Source organism: Ranitomeya imitator, chromosome 4, assembly GCF_032444005.1.
Source record: "Ranitomeya imitator isolate aRanImi1 chromosome 4, aRanImi1.pri, whole genome shotgun sequence".
In the NCBI taxonomy this organism is placed as follows: domain Eukaryota; kingdom Metazoa; phylum Chordata; class Amphibia; order Anura; family Dendrobatidae; genus Ranitomeya; species Ranitomeya imitator.
The window spans coordinates 22,732,837-22,755,674 of NC_091285.1; the positions used below are offsets into that span (position 1 = coordinate 22,732,837).

General features: G+C 41.8%; 1 protein-coding gene across 7 annotated transcripts in view; it reads right to left on the reverse strand.

Annotated features, from left to right (window-relative positions):
- The window catches only part of ARHGAP8 (Rho GTPase activating protein 8), a 185,233-nt gene that overhangs the window by 67,752 nt on the left and 94,643 nt on the right, over positions 1-22,838 (reverse strand). For 6 of the 7 annotated variants that reach the window (XM_069763338.1, XM_069763340.1, XM_069763341.1 and 3 more), the window contains 6 exons: positions 20,178-20,226; positions 19,851-19,908; positions 18,660-18,751; positions 17,380-17,520; positions 12,563-12,701; positions 10,864-11,532 (listed from right to left, as the gene is read on the reverse strand). In XM_069763338.1, the coding sequence (XP_069619439.1) occupies positions 10,988-11,532; positions 12,563-12,701; positions 17,380-17,520; positions 18,660-18,751; positions 19,851-19,908; positions 20,178-20,226 (1,024 nt within the window). In that variant the 3' untranslated portion in view covers positions 10,864-10,987. Of the gene's footprint in view, positions 1-10,863; positions 11,533-12,562; positions 12,702-17,379; positions 17,521-18,659; positions 18,752-19,850; positions 19,909-20,177; positions 20,227-22,838 lie in introns of those variants that run through there. The other variant, XM_069763343.1, reaches the window with a different exon arrangement.

Sequence of the window (22,838 nt, forward strand, 5' to 3'; positions counted from 1 at the left end):
GCGAGGGGCTGGATGTTATACACCGGGGAGCGAGGGGCCGGATGTTATACAGCGGGGAGTGAGGGGTCAGATGTTATACAGCGGGAAGTGAGGGGCTGGATGTTATACACCGGGAAGCGAGGGGCCGGATGTTATACTCCAGGGGCGAGGGGCCAGATGTTATACACCGGGGAGCTAGGGGCCTGATGTTATACACCGGGGAGCTAGGGGCCTGATGTTATATACCAGAGATGAGAGACCGGATGTTATACACTGGGGAGTGAGGGGCTGGATGCTATACACCAGGGGCGAGGGGTCAGATGTTATACACCGGGGTGAGGGGCGGATGTTATACCCTGGGGGCGAGGGGTCAGATATCATACATCGGGGAGCGTGGGGCGGATGTTATACACCGGGAGCAGGGGCCAGATGATATATACCAAAGAGCGAGGAGCCAGATGTTATGCACCAGGGGTGAGGGTCCGCATGTTATAAGTTGAGAGATGAAGGGTTGGATGTTATACACCGGGAGCAGGGGCCGAATGTTATACACCGAGAAGTGAGGGTCCAGATGTTATACACTGGGGAGGTGAGTGGTGGATGTTATATACCAGGAGGTGAGGGGCCGGATGTTATACACCGGGGGGTGATGTTATTGCAGCGCCCCAGAGACCTGGTCGTTGCAGTATGACGCTCTGCCGCTAAGGGGAGTGATGGTACGTCTGATGGCACTAAAGGAATTCTTCTGACCAGGTATCATCAGCACACATTACACTTCACACTCCGGCCACTAGGGGGAGAAAAAGGCTTTATTTATTGGGCCACTCCTCACACTGGTAAAACTAGGGGCTGGAGAGGAAGTTAGTCAGAAGCTGACTGGGTTGGATTCAGGCAACATCCCGTGGCAGGGGTTGTTGCAGGGAGAAGACACAGGGGGGTCCCTGTGAGGCGTGGGAACCTGGCAGGTACCTGGCAAACAGAACAGAACGTTACGGAACCGCGCCTGCACTACCTTGCGGCGGTATCCTAAGAAAGAGACACGAAGGGAAGGATATTGTGGACAGTGAGAAACGAGATCAAGCACAAAGGAGAGCCAGTAGGAGTTGTGCCCCGAGAACGGCAACATCCTACTGAGGCGCGTAGCCGGTGGCCGGAACACCGAGGAAGTAACTGACTCTATGCCTTACTTCAAACTCCGCAGGACAGTTAATTATAGGTTGGCTGTCTACCTTAAATTTCCTACGCAAACATAGGGGGCAACGTGTGGAGAGGGGCGTCTCTAGGGTCCCGGAAGACCTCAGAGCCTTCCCGTCATACGGGTGCGTCCTAGCCATAACATACCTGGGGGACGAGAAACTAGAAACATCTGGAACGAAAGAGAAAGAATTAGAAAGAACTAGAAAGAACGAACGAGAACAGAAGTTGTGAGGATTATTCCGAATGCTCAGCAGGGTAGCACTACAACACACAGGCGCTAGTGGTAGGCAACAAGTTCCACCTGCAAAGGGAACTCTGGATGTGCCATCAGACCGGCCGGTCTCAGACAGCCCTGTTAACCGTGCTCTGGATTGAGGATCCTGAAGTCTTCAGTAAAGAGGTAAAGAGACTGTAACCCTGTGTCCTCGTTATTGTCTGCACCTCACACCATCACCATCCACCTTACTGGGAAGCCCTGGGGACTCACTTCACCTGTGGTATACCATCTAGCTGCCATTCCATCACCCCAGCGGACCCCGAGCAGTGTCGGTCACCCTGACCGAATACCACAGGTGGCGTCATGAAACCTTGACAGACTCCCATCACCTTTCATTGGACGCCCCTTAGCAGGGTCACGGACCGGGTCCAGTCACCGTGACAACCCCAGAACTGAGACAGAAAGGATCGGTACTGAGTAACCTGTGGCCCTGTGTCTGGGGCCGCTCCATTATACACTGGAGGCGAGTGGCCGGATGTTATACATCGGGGGAGCGAGGGGCAGATGTTATACACGGGGGGGGGGGGGGGGCTAACGAGGGGCCTGATGTTATTCAATGGAAGCGAGGGGCCGGATGTTATACACCGGGGGGCAATGGGGAGAGATGTTAAACACTCAAGGCAAGGGGCCGGACATTATACACTGGAGCGAGGGGCCAGATGTTAAACACTGGGGGAGCTTGGGGACAGATGTTATACATCGAGGGGCGATGGGGCCAGATGTTACACACTGGAGTCGAGGGGCCGGACGCTATATACCGGGGGGAGATGGGGCTGGATGTTATACACCAGGGGCGATGGGGCCAGATGTTATACACTGGAGGTGAGGGGTCAGATGTTATACACCAGGGGGCGATGGGGCCGGATATTATACACTGGAGGCGAGGGGCCGGATGTTATACACTGGGAGAGGAAGTGGGGCTGGATTTTATACACCGGGAGGTGAGAGGCCAGTTGTTATACTAGGGCAGCTGATGGGCCGGACATTATACACCGGGAGGGGAGGTGAGGGTTGGTTGTTATACGCTCAGTCTGCTTATCGCGATGAAGAAGCGTCCTAGCACACCACGCAAAAAAACTTCAGGCAGCGTTACTTTTTGGATGGAAATGATTTTTTATTCTGGTCAATTGATGGTGACCTCCGCCTGTGATGAGTGATTCTTGGTCATGATACCTGAAATAACAGCAGAGCCATTGTGCGCCGGTGATGTCGGCTCGGGCGATTCCAGCTGAGCTTTGATGTCTAAATATATTAAAGTGTAAAGTGCCCTCAAACTACCTGCTCTCGTTCCCAATTTCAAAGATCAAAGCCTCAACACCCAACCAACAGCGACGACGTCACCAGGGAGAGACGTGATGGGCTCCACCACCCGTGGGGAATCCGAAACGGAAATAATGATCCATTTACACAAATTATGACCAAATTATGACTGCGTAAGTAACGACGAAGCCGAAATTTCAGGAAATCCATGTATTACAGAAGTACGGTAATCATCATGTAAGTATCAGAGCGTATTATAAGAGCGGTCACACTCATAGAAGATCAAGTGCCACAGAGAAATTAATATAAAAAGTAAAGAAAATGTAAAAAAATGCAAAAAAAATTTCAAAAAGAAAAAAATTATTATATTACTCCCCCCCCCCCACATAATTGGAATTGCAACACTCTTAATGATACAGCCAAAAAACAATATCTTGTAATTTTCGAAATAGAGAATAAAGAAATTGTTTACACAATGAAAAAAATAAAAATTCCACTTGGGTCATGAATTTTGCACAATATAAAAAAATGTTCTTAATTTTTTCTTTTAATTTTTTTAGAGCCAGAAGTTTCACGTTCCACTAAAATATTGAAAAATTTGTACAAAACAAATGAAGCAAATGTTAAAATGATCCAGAGTTCATTTGCGCAAATATTATTTAAAAAGTCACAATTGCCTCAAATCTCTGGAAAACAAAAAAAATAGGTCAACATAAAAAAAAGTGAACACATAAAAAATAAAGTTAAAAAAAAGTGAAAATTAAAAGAACTTGGAGCAAATCAAAAACAGCATTGACGCAAGTCCTATAGAAGGTGTATGGCTCGTCATGTATGCAAAATGGCGAGATCTTTCCACTAATGTATAAGACAGGAAAACAAATCCCACCTGTCCCCCGGCCACTCCTGTGATCTATTATACTCCTCAGTATTATTCTATGCATTCGTTTTATCTCATCCGAGTCACGGATAAATCCATCCCGGTGATTTTCAGAACAGACGGCTCTAATTCAATTCCAGCTTAGCATTAACATTTACTTACGAAGCAGTACATCAAACATGACTCATCTGTGACTGTGGACATATACTTCAAAACGTTCCATAGATATTTTTCCTTCTATGTACTAAATGCTTAAAGGGGACTTGTCACCAAGTCGAAAGTGGCCAGTTTTTGTTCTGATCTTAATCCCGCTGTTCCCCTGAGTATTGTGTTTTTTATTTTCTTGAAATCCGTCATACGGTTCCAGAGATATTGGCCTTTTAATTCACTACTAATGTCTATGGTTTTTACAAAAGAGGCATGGCTCACAGGGTAATTATGCAGAGCAATCTAAAGACACGCCCCTATAGAATCCTGTGAGCCACGCCCTCTTAGAAAAGGACATAAAAATGAGCACTAAATAAAAAGAACCATATCTCTGGATCCGTATGGCGGATTTAAAAAAAAAGAAAAATGGAATACTCAGGGGATCAGCAAGAATAAAATAGAAGCAAAACTCTCCCCAACCGTGTCTGTATGGACTTTGTACTCTGGGCACAGTCATGGGGAACAGTTAAGGGCCTTCCCTAAATTATTGCCACAAAGCAGGAAGCTTTATTTTCCAGTGTTACTGAAAATGAGGGCCCAAGGCCGACCCCTGGAAAAAAAAAGCCCATAGCGTTACAGAGGGCACAATGCAATCAGGTGGGTAACATTCTCCTGCCTTTCACCAAACCCAATTTCGTCCATCAGACTCAATATAGAGAAGTGTGATCCGTCACTACACAGAACATGTTTCCTCCAGACTCCAGTGGTGGCGGCTTAACACCACTCCATCCGACGCTCGGCATTGTGCTTGGTGATGTATGACTGCATAGAGCTGCTCGGCTGATTGTAAAATTTTCCTCCCCCTTAACCCCAATGCACCATAAAGCTCCAGAGTGCAATGTAAAAAAATGTTTCTCATCAAAAAAACAGTTGTAATCCTGGCATCAGAAATTGTATTCACCTGCAGCACCTCCGCAGGTGAAATGAGGTATTGCACAATTTTCTTTGAAACCAATGGACTGTGTATGTAAAGCATAGCCATGTCGGGTCCTCCAGAGCAGGAGCTGCTTTCTGTGTGTATTTCATCTTTGAGGTGCGGAGATATGTTTTAGTTTGTAACTTTGCCAACTTTTTTGCCTTAGTTTGACTCCATTGCTTTCTTCTCGACTGTCCTTACACAAATAACAGACTATGGATACCCCCTCAAGTTTAATGACCTTTTTTTTTAGAGGACACCAAGGAGAGGGAGCCTTTGACCTGTTGACAGGTATCCTTTAAGAAGCATCTTTTTGGTTAGGCCTTACTTGTTAGGAGAATCCCTTGACAATCGGCTTTTCACAAAAGTGTCTCTCTTTTTGAACCCTTAGCGATCAGTTGTGATCTGTGGGGAAATCTGGTTGTAAGTGTTCAATTTTCCTGGAGCTCCCCCACAGGAGAAATGAGGTATTACAGCAATGCCCATGTAAATGGAAAATCTGTGTCATATGGACAGGTCAGTACTCTGCACAATTCTTGATTATCCTGGACAGATGATCCTCATAATTATCCTCATGTTTTCAAGATCCCCTTGTGGTCAATTAATGGAAACCTAATAATAATTAGAATAATAGTGTAATAATAACCTAGATGTCAGTTCAAGCATTGGTATCTGTACAGCAAAGCCGTATTTAGACTTACAGAATCCAATGAAAATTTCAGCTCAAGTTACCATTCAATGACGGCAAGCAGAGATTTTGAAAATCATGAGAAACAGGATTAGTTTTTCACGATTTTTCATGGGTCGGCTGCTTTAGAAAACTCAATTTTCCAACACTCTACGAGAATATTCTCTAATAATCCATGTAAGATCTATTTGTCAGTGTGAACAGCAGCTACAACGAGCATCTCTTGCCCTGGAGGACTCCACAAGTCCATACATTAAACATCCAGTTCCTTAATTTAAATGAGAGCTGTGTAATACTTCCTTTCTCCAGCGGTGGCACTGCAGGGAAATTACACACCTGCTTCTGATTCCCCACACAGTCGATCATTTCGATCTTCCTATTTAAAGGGGAATTTTGTACAAAAAAAAATCTGATAATTTAGAAAGTCTGATGACCTGGACTACTTAATTTATAGGACTGCTCATATTTCATATTTCACTGTGATCCTATATAAAAGAAGAGAAAGTCTGATAGTGGTCAGTGCAAACTTCCGGGGCGTCTGTGTCAAGACGTCAATTACTTTCTATGGTTAAATATTAATTTGAGCAAATATTTCAGGTCAGTGAGTTGCCAATGAAACAATGGGAGTAATAGTGGGTGAGGAGTCTGCTACAATATGGGTCTGATCATTGATGGCTGTCTGCCCACTTCAGTTTAGCTCCCTCTCCTTGGTGTCCTCTAAAAAAAGGTCATTAAACTTGAGGGGGTATCCATAGTCTGTTATTTGTGTAAGGATAGTCGAGAAGAAAGCAATGGAGTCAAACTAAGGCAAAAAAGTTGGCAAAGTTACAAACTAAAACATATCTCCGGACCTCAAAGATGAAATACACACAGAAAGCAGCTCCTGCTCTGGAGGACCCGACATGGCTATGCTTTACATACACAGTCCATTGGTTTCAAAGAAAATTGTGCAATACCTCATTTCACCTGCGGAGGTGCTGCAGGTGAATACAATTTCTGATGCCAGGATTACAACTGTTTTTTTGATGAGAAACATTTTTTTACATTGCACTCTGGAGCTTTATGGTGCATTGGGGTTAAGGGGGAGGAAAATTTTACAATCAGCCGAGCAGCTCTATGCAGTCATACATCACCAAGCACAATGCCGAGCGTCGGATGGAGTGGTGTTAAGCCGCCACCACTGGAGTCTGGAGGAAACATGTTCTGTGTAGTGACGGATCACACTTCTCTATATTGCGTCTGATGGACGAAATTGGGTTTGGTGAAAGGCAGGAGAATGTTACCCACCTGATTGCATTGTGCCCTCTGTAACGCTATGGGCTTTTTTTTTTTTCCAGGGGTCGGCCTTGGGCCCTCATTTTCAGTAACACTGGAAAATAAAGCTTCCAGCTTTGTGGCAATTATTTTAGGGAAGGCCCTTAACTGTTCCCCATGACTGTGCCCAGTGTACAAGGTCCATACAGACACGGTTGGGGAGAGTTTGGGGATGTCAACCCCTTCCGACACTTATAACGGAGATTGTGTCCCCAACATCAGGGTCTGACCTCACAGATTCTCTACTGGATGAAGGGGCAACATTTCACACAGAAGCCTTCAAGATCTTCTAGAAATCCTTTCCAGAAGAGCGGGAGATGCTACTGTATATCTAGATGTTAATGTTTATGGATGTAGGATGTGAGGCCAGTAAAGCTCCAGGAGGTGGGATGGAGGGGGCACATACTTATCCATTAATATTCTGATAGTCAGGCACAGTAATCTGCATTCTGGAGCAGAAGAGTTTGGATGTTTAGATATGGCTTCTGAGAATTCTAAATGTTTGATGACCCCTCGTTAGCGCTTCCCTTCATTATTACGGCGCCGGCTGACCCGGTGTTAGACATTGTGGATGGTGGGCCGCTGGCTCTCAGGCCATTAGCGGAGCCCCGGTGCTGAGGCGTCTGACCCGTCTCCGTGCCCTATGTATAATGAAGCTTTTGCCGTGAGAGATCAGCCGCTGGCACAGAGCGGCTCCCGCTCCTCCGCTGAAATCACAATCTGCCCCCAACTGGTGGATGCGCACTTCACGGCCACAAACGATATCACGCTGCTAGCTTTTTTTTTTTTTTTTTGCAATCGTAGAGAAAGCTTTGTCTGAAAATCCCTCCGAGGATTAAAGTCTGTGTCTGTACGACCGCTTTCTGCTGATTTGTCAGTTCGGTCATTTCAGATGACTAAATAAGAGAAATGAAAAATACAAAAATTGTCAACATTTAACAATCCATCTCCAAACATTAGAATTTACAACCAGCATCGGTCCCACCTGTTTTATCATTTCAGGCAAAGTTTTTATTATTTCCGTATCAAAAACTAAATTAGAAATCTTGCAATTATCACACCATCCACTAGGGCTTTTATTACACACACACATCCTGCTGTTTTCAGCAGTCTCATTATCATCACAGGCAGGCTTTCAACTGCAGGTGACACCTCTATACACATCTACATTAGCAATGAACAGACTCAGATCTTATCTTTTGTATTGACGCATTTAATGAGCGTGTGCTAAGGACATTGTGAAGGAAGGAGGAGGAGGAGGTGAGCTGTGACATCGCCTATTGTGATTGGTGGATTTTGTGTTATAGGATGTGTATAGAGGTGTTATCAGTCATTGTAATCCTGCCTCTTATGTCACAGCTGATCTCTTCCTTCTTTCATATTGACCTTTGCACAAGCTCCTTAGATGCTTCATTAAAAAAGATAGGGGAGGAGTCTGCTCATTGCTGCTAATGTACATGTGCAAATCCTGAAACAATAAGAAATCAGAGTCTAAACCTGCACCAGTGGCCGGTGTGAAGATGGCAAGATTTCTATTTTCTATTTTTGAGCAAAGATCAGGTATCATGGACACATATAGTATGATACTGGTCAGGTGTGCACAAGACCTGACAAGTGGTCATCGGATACCACATCAGCAACTGCTGATTCATAAGTGAGATGGGCTGGATATCCCCTTTAAGCTGCTCACACGCTTTAGACAGCTGTCTGCAGAATGTTTCATTGATTGGCGTGTCGGGAGTAATAAGACGTTTCCGGCAGTAGTTTATCTCCTATGTTTTTTTTTTACAACATTTGGGCATTTTTTTTCCAACAACTGAACTATTTGTTAAACTGCTATGAAAGATGTGATATATCATCTTCTCAGTAACATATAATAGATAGCCAGGCCTAGTCTGATGTTCTTCTGTGGCTTGTAGAAGGGATCTGTCCTCCCCAAATACTCCATATTGTCACTCCCTGTTTTGTGGCTTTTGGAGCTTCTACTTCCTGTTTTGTGGATCTGGTAGATTCCACTTCCTGTTTTGGGAGTTTCTACTTCCTATTTTTGAACATTCAAATTTCGACTTCCTGTTTTGTGAATTTTTGAGTTTCTAATTCCTGTGAATCTGGTAGATTCCACTTCCTGTTTTGACAGTTTGTACTTTCTATTTTTTTTTTTTAAATCTTGGAGTTCCTATTTCTTGTTTTAGAATCTGATAGATTTTACTTCCTGTTTTCAGAGTTTCTACTTCCTATTTGATGAATCTGGGAATTTCTACTTTCTTTTTTGTTAAAGAGAACCTGTCAGCAGGATTGTGCACAGTAACCTACATGCAGTGTCAGGTCGGTGCCGTTATACTGATTATAATGATACCTTGATTGATGGAATCCATCTTGTGGTTCTTGTTTAATCTTTATTTTCAGTTTTCAGTTAATGATATGCCTGTGCTCTGAGGCGGCCTGTGGGGGAATCTTCATGTGGTGCTCTTCTGACATCGGTGTGGCTTCTGACAAGTCACCGATCGCTCAGTGACCTGCCCCCTAGTTTACATAATGATTATTATATATATATATATATATATATATATACTTCTTGAAAAAAAATCTCCTTCTGCAGTCAGGCGCCGGTGGTGGCACCTGACCTGCAGCATGATCGCATATTTAATGTGTATATGTAAATGTGTATATAATTTAGTGATCAATGACCTGTCAGCAGTCTTCACTATGAATAGCTAATCAGAGCACCACATGTAGACCCCCACAGGCCGCCCCGGAGCTCAAATATATAATTAACTCAAAATTGAAAATAAAGATTAAACAACAACCACAAGACAGATTCCATCAACTAAGTTATCATTGTAATCAGTATAACAGCGCCGACCTGACACTGTCTGTAGGTTACTCAGCACAACCCTGCTCACAGCTTCCCTTTCATCTAGTGGTTTATACTTCCTCTTCTGTGCGTATGGTAGGTTTCACTTCATGTTTTGTGAATTAGGGAATTTCTACTTCTTGTTTTGTGAATCTTATGTGAATTTTCTACTTTTTAGTTTCTGACTCTGTTGGAGTCCTCTTTCTATTTTGTAAATCTAGGAGCTTATACTCTTGTTTTTGTGAATCTACTTCCCGTTTTTTGAATCTTAAGAGTTCCTACTTACTGTTTTGTGAATCTGGTAGGTTTTACTTCTTATTTTGGGAATTTCTACTTCCTATTTTGAAAGTCTTTGCGTTCCTATTTCTTGTTTTGTGAATCAGGTAGATTTTTCTTTCTGTTTTGGGAGTTTATACTTTTTTTTGGCAAATCTGGGTATTTCTGTTACGTTAATCTAGTGGTTTCCACTTCCTATTTTGTGAATTTGGTAGGTTGTGAATCTGGTAGGTTTTACTTCCTGTTTTGTGAGTCTGGTAGGTTTTACTTCCTGTTTTGTGAATCTGGTAGGTTTTAATTCATGTTTTGTGAATTTGCTAGGTTTTACGTCCGGTTTTGTGAATCTAGTAGGTTTCACTTCCTGTTTTGTGAATGTGGTAGGTTTCACTTCCTGTTTTGTGAATATGGTAGGTTTAACTTCCTGTTTTGTGAATCTAGTAGGTTTTAATTCATGTTTTGTGAATTTGCTAGGTTTTACGTCCGGTTTTGTGAATCTAGTAGGTTTCACTTCCTGTTTTGTGAACGTGGTAGGTTTCACTTCCTGTTTTGTGAATATGGTAGGTTTTACTTCCTGTTTTGTGAATCTAGTAGGTTTTAATTCATGTTTTGCGAATTTGGTAGGTTTTACTTCCTGTTTTGTGAATATAGTAGGTTTTACTTCATGTTTTGTGAATTTTGGAGGTTTCACTTCCTGTTTTGAGGAATTTCTACCTCTGGTTTTGTGAATCTAGTGTCATTTATTTCTTTTTTATTTTTGTGAATCTTGTAGATTCATTTTCCTATTTTGTGTATCGAAAATGTTCTACTCATGTTTTGTGAATCTTGAAGATCCTACTTCCTGTTTTGAGAATCTGGTACTTTTCATTTTCCGTTTTGAGAGTTTCTACTTCCTATTTTCGGAATCTTGGAGTTCCTACTTCCTGTTTTCTAAAACTGGTAGATCAAACTTCCTGTTTTGTAAATCTAGAAGATCCTTCACCCGTTTCTCATACCGAGACATTCATTAACCAAAACGGAATCAGAAATTTGTCATACATTTAATTAGATCCTCCCAAAATTTAGAAATCAACGCTCAATGGAAACCTAAAGCCCATAGAAGGCCCAAAGTAAAAAGAAAATAGAAATCCAAAAAATTAAGATAGTTATACAAGACTTTGCCGCCCAACATCCATGGCGTATCCTGAAGATTTGGCACAACCTCTTCCGAAATCAATGAAAATTCCTTCAGAGTCAGAGTCTATGGATTCTAAAATCTGGTCAACAATGGTCTCTGGACTGGAAGATGGGGCAGGAATCATAGTAGAGTCTCTGGACAAGTCCTCCCGGGAGCTCTGGCTGTGGTACAGTCCTTGTTGAGGTTCACTGTTGTTGTGCATTGAGGGAAACTGTCCGTTGCCCATGGCGGGATGCTCCAGCTCACCCGTGGTTTGTGGTTTGGTGGTGGACATTGAGAGCTTGGAGCTAGAGTCCAGGATGGTGGTCAGGTTGGAGTATCCCTGCATTTCTAGAAGTGAGGTCATCTCAGATACCGAGTGTCTTCTGATTCCAGTCCCATTGTTCGACATGTTTTCCATTTCATACTCCGCTACCGGGGTCAGCAATGGATTGTTGTAGCTCTTGGATCTCACTACTGGATTTTTCGTGATCATCTCACCGGATTTGGGACAACGTCTGAATATGCGTTTTTCTGTGAAGATCATACAACATCAAACGATCAATTCTACGACCACATGAGAACTTGTAAAGACTAATTCTCACCCATCCACAGGATAAGATCGGTGGGGGACTGATTGATGAGATATACACTGGATCACCATCCCGTTCATTCCCTATGGTGCCAGAAAAACCCAAGAGCAGCGCTCGTCGTTCCCCATAGGGAATGAATGGAACAATGGTTGATGATATACACTACAGTTCCATTTTAGTGTGGAGAAAATTGCCCCGTTCTGATGATTGGTGGGAATCCAGTGGTCGGACCCCCACCGATCTACAACTTAATAACTATCTATTGAATATTATTATTATTTCTAATAATAGGTGATAACATATTTTCACCATACAATCCCTTCAAACTTCATAATCAAAGAGGAAGGGTCATTGTTTCCATGGGTCCAAAATAAAAAAAGGAGAAACTTTTCAATTAGTTAAAAAATATCCTACTGTGTTCTGTATACAGCTCCTATGCAGGCCTATGTGCCTCCAAGGGTCAACAGTCTGTATATATATATATATATATATATATATATATATATATATATATATATATTTTGTATATATATATTTTGTATATATATATATATATATATATATATATATAAATATATATACGGTATATGTATATATGTGTATATATATGTATGTATATATATATATGTATGTATATATGTATATAGATGTATTATGTATTTCTATATATATGCATATGTGTATATATATATATATATATATATATATATATATATAGCTGGTGCCTTTAGGCCACTCTAGGTACGAAGGCTTAGCGTCATCTGCCACCTGAACACTACACTAAAAAACGTGGAATGGAATTTAATAAGTTTACTGTGTCACTACCCAGAATGGCCACCTGGTGGCAGCAAATGCCAAGTTAAAGAACTAATCAATGCCATTCATTGACTATGGAGGGTTGACCTCTCATACATTAGAAGGAAATTCTGCTGAGTTGTATGTCAGTGCGTAAGTACAAAATTGACTCATACCCAAGAGACAGGAGGAGTGCGTGAATGGAGCGTCGTTAGAGTACAACCCGTATGTGCCAAGGTATGGAGAGACCACCTTCTGAATGAGCGATTCCAGGTTCAGATATTCCTCCGACACACCCTTGGACTCATGGACACCCTAGATAATGTAAAGCACAGAGAAGAGTCAGTCCGTAGTTTTCAGACGCACCGTCCGCATGAATATTCTAATCTTCACATGCCTGGATACTCAAATGCAATTATCAATGTCCCTATGATAACACTGGACAAAACTTAGAACAGGAAGAATTGTCATGGGGCTTTGTGCTATAAACACCACTGGTTCGAGAAATTAAGAAAAATACTATGCAAATATGTCTGATCCTTCTGCTTTCAGAATCCTGCAGTGCTTGAATAAAATCCCTGGCTAATTCCGAAGCTATTACTATGGTAATCCTTCCGTGTGATTGCTGTGTAATTAAGAGACAGGGTTAATAGGAAAAAATAAAAAGTTACAGTACTTTTCCATTAAGGTGAAGACAGTTTACTGTTTCGATTAGTCTACAATGCAAAAGTGAAGACACCTTAAAAATTTGCAAACGCAAAATTTGCCAGGTTTTGACATTTTCACGCCATTTTTGTCCAACTCCGACAAAGTGGGGGGACCAAGGGCGTGACGGAACAATGCGGCCCCCACGCATCAAATTTATGGCGAGCGATGGTGTACCTTATGCCACAAACTGGAGTAAGACTTGTGGTGAGGCGCACACCACTTTTCAAACAGGCATGCGCAGCTTAATGAATCAGGAGCGTCTGACTCTAACATGCCTTTTCATAAAGATCGGCGTTTTGGCCTTGATAAATTGGGGTCTTAGACTGTCCTAAAGTTTGCAACATTTTCTTGCATTATAAATCCATTCAAAATGTGTTGGTCATGCTCCCTCCTGATACACCACACCCCAATTCTTCAACTTTAGGAAATATTTTTTGTCACAAACTGCTATGGGCCACAGTTGCCACGATGGGCCACCTTTTCTCAAAATGTGAACATTATCTTTAAGACATAAATATGTTGTCACTAATAAAACAAATGTATAGGTAAGGTGGTTATTATAGACCTACACAATAGATAAAAAATATACTGTATAAATTTGCTGCTTAGACCAATCAAGATAGAAAATCATTGGTTGGGCTTGTGCTGGAACCCATGGCGGTTCCCAAAGTATGTTTCAAGCACCCAACACATTAGTTACTTCTCTTCATTGTTTAAATAAACATTTATAGAAACAAGTCCATCAATTATTATTTTGTCGGTTCTTCAGATAGTGTCCACATATTCCACACCACTATATATATTTGCTGCTTAGACCAATCAAGACAGAAAATCATTGGTTGGCCTTGTGCTGGAACCCATGGCGGTTCCCAAAGTATGTTTCAAGCACCCAACACATTAGTTACTTCTCTTTATTGTTTAATTAAACATATTTATAGAAACAAGCCCAACAATTAATATTTTGTCGGTTCCTCAGATAGTGTCCACATATCCCACATCACTATATATACTCATAACAGTTTTTGTTTCTATCGGAGCTCAATGATAACATGAATTAGGTTAATAGTTTTTTTAGACCTGCATTACAGCTTTTTTCCTGATAAGATGGACAGAGAAGTAACATTGTGCAGAAATGGCAGTAATATTGTGCCATATGGAAGCACCATGTGGTGGTACATGAAGTCTCAACTGTTCTAAAATAAGAGACTATACGGAGAATGTGTGCAAATATACAGGCTGTGTGCATGTAACCCTGCAGTGCTGTAAACATTAACTATTTTTTTTTAGCACAGAACATAAGGGATTACTCATGTATACCGGTAACAGAACATGGTTAGGAGGAGAAATTGTAGAGTGGTCCACATTCTAGAGATGTTTTTGGCTAAGGAACACTATGGGACTATGCATATCATCAAAGACCCTTTTTTGGACCTCATGCTCTTATGTAACACAAAACCTCCTTACTTTGGATCTGTCCCCACATATGGGATCCATTAAATTCCAGAACGTGAACACGTGACTGGTAACAGGAGGGTTTTATGTAACAGTTAGACTCTGTATATACTTCTCGAGGTCTCTTCCTGGAAATTAATGATTTATATTTCCTTTTAGGAACAGTAAATGTATTAAGAAAATCTACAGCCGTATCCTCATTTACAGAAATATTTTAGGAAAACATTACATACTATTCTCCTTAGCAGTCTCAATGGACACAGTTGCAATGTAAAGGTTTCTGTGATCACTTGCCAAATGGTACCAATAGACGAATACATAAAAATTACAGGGGCCCAAAGCTAAAAATTCTAAATGGGACCAAAACCCTCACTGAGAATTCTGCAAAATATGCTACACCTCAAATAAATAACCAATATTCTGTTTTTTTTTAATTTTTGCCTAGAATTATGATCTCAATTATGTACTTTATATCTGTATACTGGAGCTTTGATTTTCTGTTTTGACAAATTGTATACCGTAATTCTCTCGGCATGCAGTCACCAATAGGGGGAGCTAACTGTTTATGGAATCATATATGAATGGTTCTGAAATGGGTTCTCCTGGACTGTGCCACTGATGACTTATTCTGAAATTATATCATCAATATCACATCATTGCAGACACTCAGAACCTCAACCAATCAACTGATACCTACAAGAATGCATTGTACAGAACCGGAACACCATAGCTTCGTACCTTGTATAGTAGCTCTTATTGGGTGCTGCACATCAGCTCCCAATAAAGTGAAGGTAATCTGAGCTTGCAGTACTTTGAAAAAGCTACTAGAACAGAACTGTCCTGTTTTCAATTCATGTACTGTGTACTTCATTTGACACCAGATATTACCTTTCTGGTAGGGGTGTTGGACCCCTGGTGATCAGATATTGATGAATTAATGGAAAGAAAGGTCGTCAATATCTCAGTTATGGACAACCCCTCAACTGCGATAGGAGCCACATGGCTTTATATGGACGGAGCACCTCCTAGTTACAAACAGGGGTGACCGCAGATCCCATTGCAGTCCCTTTCCTTTATAATCTGTATTGGCTTATGGAGCACCCGCCGCCAGGGCCTAGGGGTTACTCGGTACCGGGTCCGGTGGTCATTAAAGGGGAAGTCATGGTGGCGTGGCAGCGACCCGGTCCGTGGCCCTGGGTGTCCAAATTAAAGGGAAGGTCTTTAAAGGGGTTTGTAGAAATAAGAATGTTCGTGACGCCACCTGTGGTATTCAATCAGGGATGACCGACGCTGCTTAAGGGGTTCCACTGAGGATGGTGGTACTGCAGCAGGGATGGTATGGCTTCCCACAGGTGAAGTTGGCTCCCCAGGGCTCCCGATGTAATTGGCAAAGATGGTAGATAGTGCCAGAAAGAATCTCAGAGGACACAAGGTTGCAGTCTCTTTACCTTTTACTGGTAGTAAGGCAGCCACAGTCCAGGGTACGGATCACAGGTGATGGTGAGGTCCGGCCAGCCTGAAAGCGATTCGGAATCCCCCTAGCCAGGTGGGGTTGGAAGCCTTCTTTACTGTGCTCTATTGTAGTCCCTTGCTTCCTAACGCTTCACACAAGGTCCTCACTTTCTCTCTGTCCCTTTGAGTAGGACACTACCCGCATGGCAGGCAACACAAGCCTTTTTACAGGTGACTCTAATGTTGACTCCAGGCTCTATATGCTGCTGTGCCTTCGGGTGTTAATGGTGGACAGGCGACTTGAAATCTCCTGCCCGCTTGTCTCTGCTTTGGGGCATACAGTTACCCCCACAAACTCGGAATTCCGGCGTCCAGTTACTTGCGCATCAGCGTTGAGGGAGCCCAGTCGCAGCTCCCCTCCAGCTCTTCACCCTCCTTTGCTTCTCTTCCCTGTCAGTCTGTTACAATCTGCTCTGACTCTCTCTCTCTGCTCCTTCCAGGGGCTGCAGAACCACGTGTCTGCACGGCCCCAGCTTTCCACTCCTCACTCTCCTCTCACAATCTGACTAACTCCTCCTCCAGCGAGAATATATATAAGGAAGTTCCCCTGAAACCGGGTTCAGAGCTCCCCCTTCTGGCTTGGAGTCAGAACAGTGTTGTATGTACATGTCACCTGTTAAAGGGAACCTTCCTCATTTACAGGCATGGCAACGCCCTCCCCGAGAGGAAGGCAATACCACTGTAACAACCGGTTACCTGGGGTGTTACACTTACATGATAACATGTACGGTAATTTTAGTTGGCCAACATAGGTTCGACATTTAGCTTTGTTGAGGTAAAAAAATTATGTAAACCTTACATAAGCAGAAACCTATCTGATACCATGACTAACAAGGGTGGCAGTATTTTTTTTTTGTTACTGTGGATCATGACATAACCAGGTTCATTTAATTACTAAATATTAAGTCATATTATTAACATAGTGATCCCAAACAATATTCAGCCATGGGCGCATGTTCAGGCCTCACGCATTCATCTGAGTTTGTTGACATCTTTGACATTACTGACAATTATTCAGACTTAGTCACCATAAGGAAAATAAACCTTATGTTATCCTGACTCATACCCTTCATAAATCAATGTAATCAGAAATAGAAGGATCCCTTAATAATGAGTTTAGCGGTGACATTAATAAAAAGTGAAAGGTCAAATTTAAAGGGAACCTGTCACCACATTTTTTAGACCCAAAACCTTGTTTCCTTAGAAGACGGACCGTTCGCATGACTTTTCACAGTTCACTTCTTCTCTTTTTAAGTTCATAGAAAAATTAGTGGTGTCTGGAAAAGGTTTAGCTTTATTAATAGACAGAGTAGTCAAGTACCTGGAGTATTAGCAGCATCTGAATGATTGAGGGTGGCACACGAGCTCGTGGGCGGGATAAGGCATCGTCCAGTTTAAGATTTAGGGTTATTATATTTCTGAAGTGCAGCAAAGCCAGCTGACGGATCGAGGGCTCTTTCCCCTAGCGCAAAGCAACAAGTCACATTAAAATGCTTTATGTACATTGAAAACAAGCATAAATGCTAAATAATGGTCTAATGGTGCGCCAACAGAATTGTGCAAGACCATGACCTGTCCCGCTAAGCTCCACCCATGTTTAAAAAGTTGACAGAGCAGGCTTAAAATGGCAAAAATTTCAAAGCATTGAGTTGCAGGAAAGTTTTTCAACATTTGAAAAAGTTTTACTCCAAATTTCTGGTGCAAACTCTTGTCCAAAACAATTGTGACAATTTTTTTGTATAAATTGCGGCACTTCGTTGTAAATGCTTAAAGGGAATCTGTCAGTAGGATCAACCCTCCTAAGCGGTCTACATGGGCATGCAGGTCGTAGGAAGCCGAATAAAACGATACCTTGATATTTGCGATCCGATGTCTTATTCCAGAGAAATCCACGTTTTTCTTAATATGTAAATGAGCTGTTAAAGATCTGTGGGCTGGACATAGAGCTCCCCGAAAATCTGCCTTCAGAGCAAATTTTAAATGAAAAGATGTGTTACCAATGTGAGACATGTACGGACTGACAGTCTGCTCTCCTGATCTACATGTCATGCTCCCTAGGGGCAGATTCTCGGAGAGATCTATGCCCAGCCCACAGATCTTAACAGCTCATTTACATATTAAGAAAAACGTATAATTTCACTGGAATAAAACATCGGATCATAGATATCAAGGTATCATTTTAATCGATGTCCTATGACCTGCATGCCCATATACACGGCTTAGGAGGGTTGATCCTACTGACAGATTCCCTTTAAGTTAAACTTTCCAATGTTTTCTGGCATTTTTAGACCATTTTTTAGTACCTGGTTAACCTTTAGGCCTGAAGTACTACATGTTTATGATAGCATTTAAATATTTTCTACATAAAAGTCACATATGCAAAACTGGAGCTCCGTCTGTGTCTCTCGGAGCGGAAAATTACAGCAAAATCTGATACATGCAACCAATGAGCAGTCTGCCCAAACAGCCTTGTTTGCCAATTATTGAAAATTTCATGGGGTACGCACTTACCCCCAACCTCGCTATGCTTTGATTGGCAAGACAAAATTTCAATGTTTTTTTACATCTAATACAATCCTTCTTTACAATACACTCTCTTACCTGGACAGGGTAGAAGATGGCCTGTAACATGGGTAGGACATCGCTGAAGAAAAAATCCCAGGTTTCCGCTAAAGAATCAAGGAGTTTTTGTCCTACAATAAACAAAAGTAAAGTTTTCAGAACCCAGCAGTAATAGTACCACATTGAAAGGGTTATCCATGATTGAACAAAAAAACAACACATTGTTAATTTTTCTCAGAAACAGCGCCACCCCTGAGAATAGGTTGCAAGTGGTATTGCAGCAAAGCTCAATTCACGTCAGTTGCAATACTAGACACAACCCATGCTCAGGGGAGATGATGGTTTTGATAAAAAAAAAACAACCATGATTTTTGTAATCCTGGACATCCCCTTTAAACACATATACAGTCATGGACAAAAAATGAGACAAATTTGCAGGTTTCTAAACAAGAATTATTTATTGGGAAGTAATTTAATGGAATTTACAGACTCTTTGTAGATATTGGCCATGGTGGTCTTATTTTAAGGAATTTTACAATTGTTTGAAAAATAAAAAAATAAAAAAAAGAGCAGCAAATGTTTTTAGAGCAAATTGTCTCAGATCTCCTATGTTATCCTATCTGAGGGCAGCTTGGAATAGAGAAGGAAAAACTGAGCTCGGGGATATATAATTTTCTATGATTTGGTTCAGGACTTTTGTATAAAAAGCCGCAGAATTGCAGGACTCATAAAAAAGCCTTTGAGTCCTGCTGACCACGCCCACACGCTGTTATTGGCTCAATTTTTACTGTAGGACTTTACAGCTGCCAATCACTGGGAGTGGGCGGGAGAAGAAGGACTCACAGGCTCTCTTTTTTTAATCAACAGCTTTTCTTGCAAAAATACAGAACCAATTCATAGAAAATGTTATATCCCCGAGCTCAGCGTCTCCCCCTCTAATACATCCTGCCCTTATATAAGAGATCACAGAAGACTTGACAAAACTGGTGTTAACAACTTCTGCTACCATGAGCCCTGTGTCTAAATACCCTGGCCAAAGCAAAGTGGATTGTTGGCATACCCAAGGTCAACGCAAAGTGAAATGGTTAATAAGGAGAATATTAGAAAATTTCTGTAAAATAAAGGTGAAAAATCACTTTCAAGTACAATTCTGAGTGAATTTTCTCTTTATCGTGACCATAAAGACTTTTTTCCATCTTTCTCTTTAGATTAATAGTCAAATTGTTTTACCTTCATAAAAGCGTATCTTGTCTCGCAGGATCACCATCCCCTTAGTTAGAAGCTGATTCTGAAGAGTGAATAGTAATAAGAACAATATAAGAATCTAACACAGTCTGCGTCTCAACCTCCGTCTGCCGGCCTAAAGCATTAATAATGCAAGATGCGGATTTTAACTAGATGGCGAGAAAACTAACAACATAGCGTGCTGAGAAAACTAGCTGTGAAGTTTTCATACTAAAACTGTAAAATAATTCTCGCTTCATGTGATATGTGACATCCTCTTTCCCTCTCAAATCTATTATTTACGCCGGAGAAGGAAAATATAAGTGAACGTACCTGAAGGTATTCGGTGAAAAACGAGCCCAATTCAGTTTTTAATAGCTGCCTGTAACAAAAAAAAATGTGGGAAAAATAAATTGTGGGTACATGTGTAATTTTTCAATACTTTGATATCTTCTATACTTTGGAAATAATTTCTTCGGAAACTTTTGTTGGAGAAGATGCCCGTTCAGTAGTGGTTTGACCGGTTGGACCCTCCTGGTTCATCAGAATAAGGGACCACTCCCAGACTCCAATTTCATTCAGCCACAAGACCATGCTCCTTTTAAAGTCTATGGTAGTGCCAAATAAAAACTAAAGAAACCTCTACGGAAGACAATCGACAACTGAGGCCTTTGGATATTCCAAAGAAGGACCTACGCTACCTTGATGGTCAAATTCTCTCGAAACTCCAAAGATGATATCAGTGAACACTAAATTGTATCTAACTACTAAGGAAATGTAGAGAAACTAAGACTTCATGTGAAGTCTAACCAAAAGCAGACGCAAAAAATATACAAAAGAACCTACATACGGTATGGACTTGTGGTTTTTGATGAGACCGTGGGAAGTGTTCTAAGAAACGTTCCTAAGACCTTTTCTTTTGTAACCACAAATACAAAATTATACCCAAGTACTACATATGAAATTTTTAAGTATTTTAAACCACAAAGAACAAAAAGGAACAAAAACAAGTCAAAAAATGTTGCCTCAAGATCATGTACTCATGTCAGAAGAAGTTATCGGTGAAGGTTTTTGAGTTGAGGAACCTAAGATTTCCAAACGAAAGAGGGAACGTGACCTACTTAAATCAATGGAATGGTAAAGCCATCAAAATATGGAGGCAACCTCAAACCTGTCCTGGAACCATGAAAAAGTACAACATGGGAAAAATTATCAGATAACAATATCATGTACTGACTTTTATGAGCAGAAATTTGGTAATGTCGATGAAACAGCAGCAAATAAAAAATAGAAGAAGCATTAAATGAAAAAAAGTAATCACACCAATGATCGAACACAAGAAAACTTGACTCTGGGGGACTCTTCAAAATGCCGAAATAATATAAACCATGAAATGTTTTATTACCCAATTAAGTGTTGTCTTTAGGTTAGAATTATGGGAACACCGAACCAAGTACTTCGAAGGTAGAAATTTATGGGCTCCTGTCAACGGTTGATTGAGAATGGTGGACGAGGTATTCGGAAAACACTTCAAACCGCTACCTGAGGGGGCAATCAAATGGCTAGCTAAATAAAAGGATTTTTACTGCTCCGCACTAATAGGATTTACTCTCGGATTTGGTAGGAAAAAAACCCTACACAGATTAAATTTATGACCTGGAGGGTGTTAATTTCAGTCTCAAAAACGGCCACATAGAGGTCCACATTGGGCCAAAGTCTTAAAGTCTTTCTGTACGTGGTCATACACATTAGTTGAAAGTCAGCCAAACCCACTAATTCGAATGGGACTGGTCAACTATCAAAAGTGAGTGGAGGATTTCTGACTCTTTCCCAATGGAAGATGTTGGAAGTAGGAAGGGTCTGGCATGTTGTCCTTCCCGTGTTCCCCTTGCAACTCATGGGGAATGTGATGCAGTGACCCATGTTACAGCCAGGGGGCGCTGTATGTGCTCCTCAGGATGCGCATGAGGCACATCTGTAATGGTGATAATGAAACAGCGTCCGGCATGATTGTAAATGGCTGGTATGTGTCGCAGAGGGAGTCTGCTCTGTAAGCCTGTAGTATTGTTGTTCTGGGACCTGTAGTCCCACAAGTATTTGTGTTTGTTTACTTATAAGGGAGACTTGCAGGGTTAGCTGGTGAGCTGAGCGGGACTGGCTAACCACACACACCTCCCACCTATGGGAGTGGTAACAGCTGCATAATGTAACCAAGGTTTGGGTCACATGTTCAGTGGGCATGGCCTGTGTGTTGGAATGGCCTACAGTGGACTGGTTTCCCGGAAGCACCTACTGAGGCTATGGACTGAATGGTCAGTGTGCTGGAATGTCGTGGAGAGGACTGGATTCCTGGAAGCACATGGTGAGACTATGGACTGAAGGCCTGTGTGTTGGAAGTGCCTGGGACTGAACTTCCTGAATAGCGCACGGAGAGGCCGTATCTGCAGAGCCTGGGACGGCTACTGTGTTAGGAAAGCTACAGTTCCTACTGCGGGTCTGGATTATCTGAGGTGCCCTCATCACAAGAACGGTGATCCCAGTGAGGCAGCTTTCCACTGGGAACCAAGAGTGACAGGAGTCAGTGTGTGGAGCCGGAGCTCCTGTAAGGTAACTCCAGATGAAAGGGGATTACGGGCAGAGAAGTATCTACCATTGGAACAGACTGTCGGTGGTTAATATGTTCCGTTGATGTAAATGATGAACTGTTTGTGAAGCGGTTTATTAGTCTAATAAACCGGATAAACTGTTTATGTGGAGAAAACGTGCCTGAGTGCTTTAATCCAGTTGCCAAGCGAGTATTCCTCAACACACTCAGGTAGCGCTATCTCACAGGAAGTATAGGTGTTAATTTCCATTGTCTACTGTATCTAAGCTGTCTGGCTACCTTTGGATCGAAGACAACCTATGATATGCTCTTTTTTGAAGCTTAAATGACCAATCATATGAGACTGGTAGCCAATGCACCTACGTTTTTGGACCGCTTCATAGTATAAA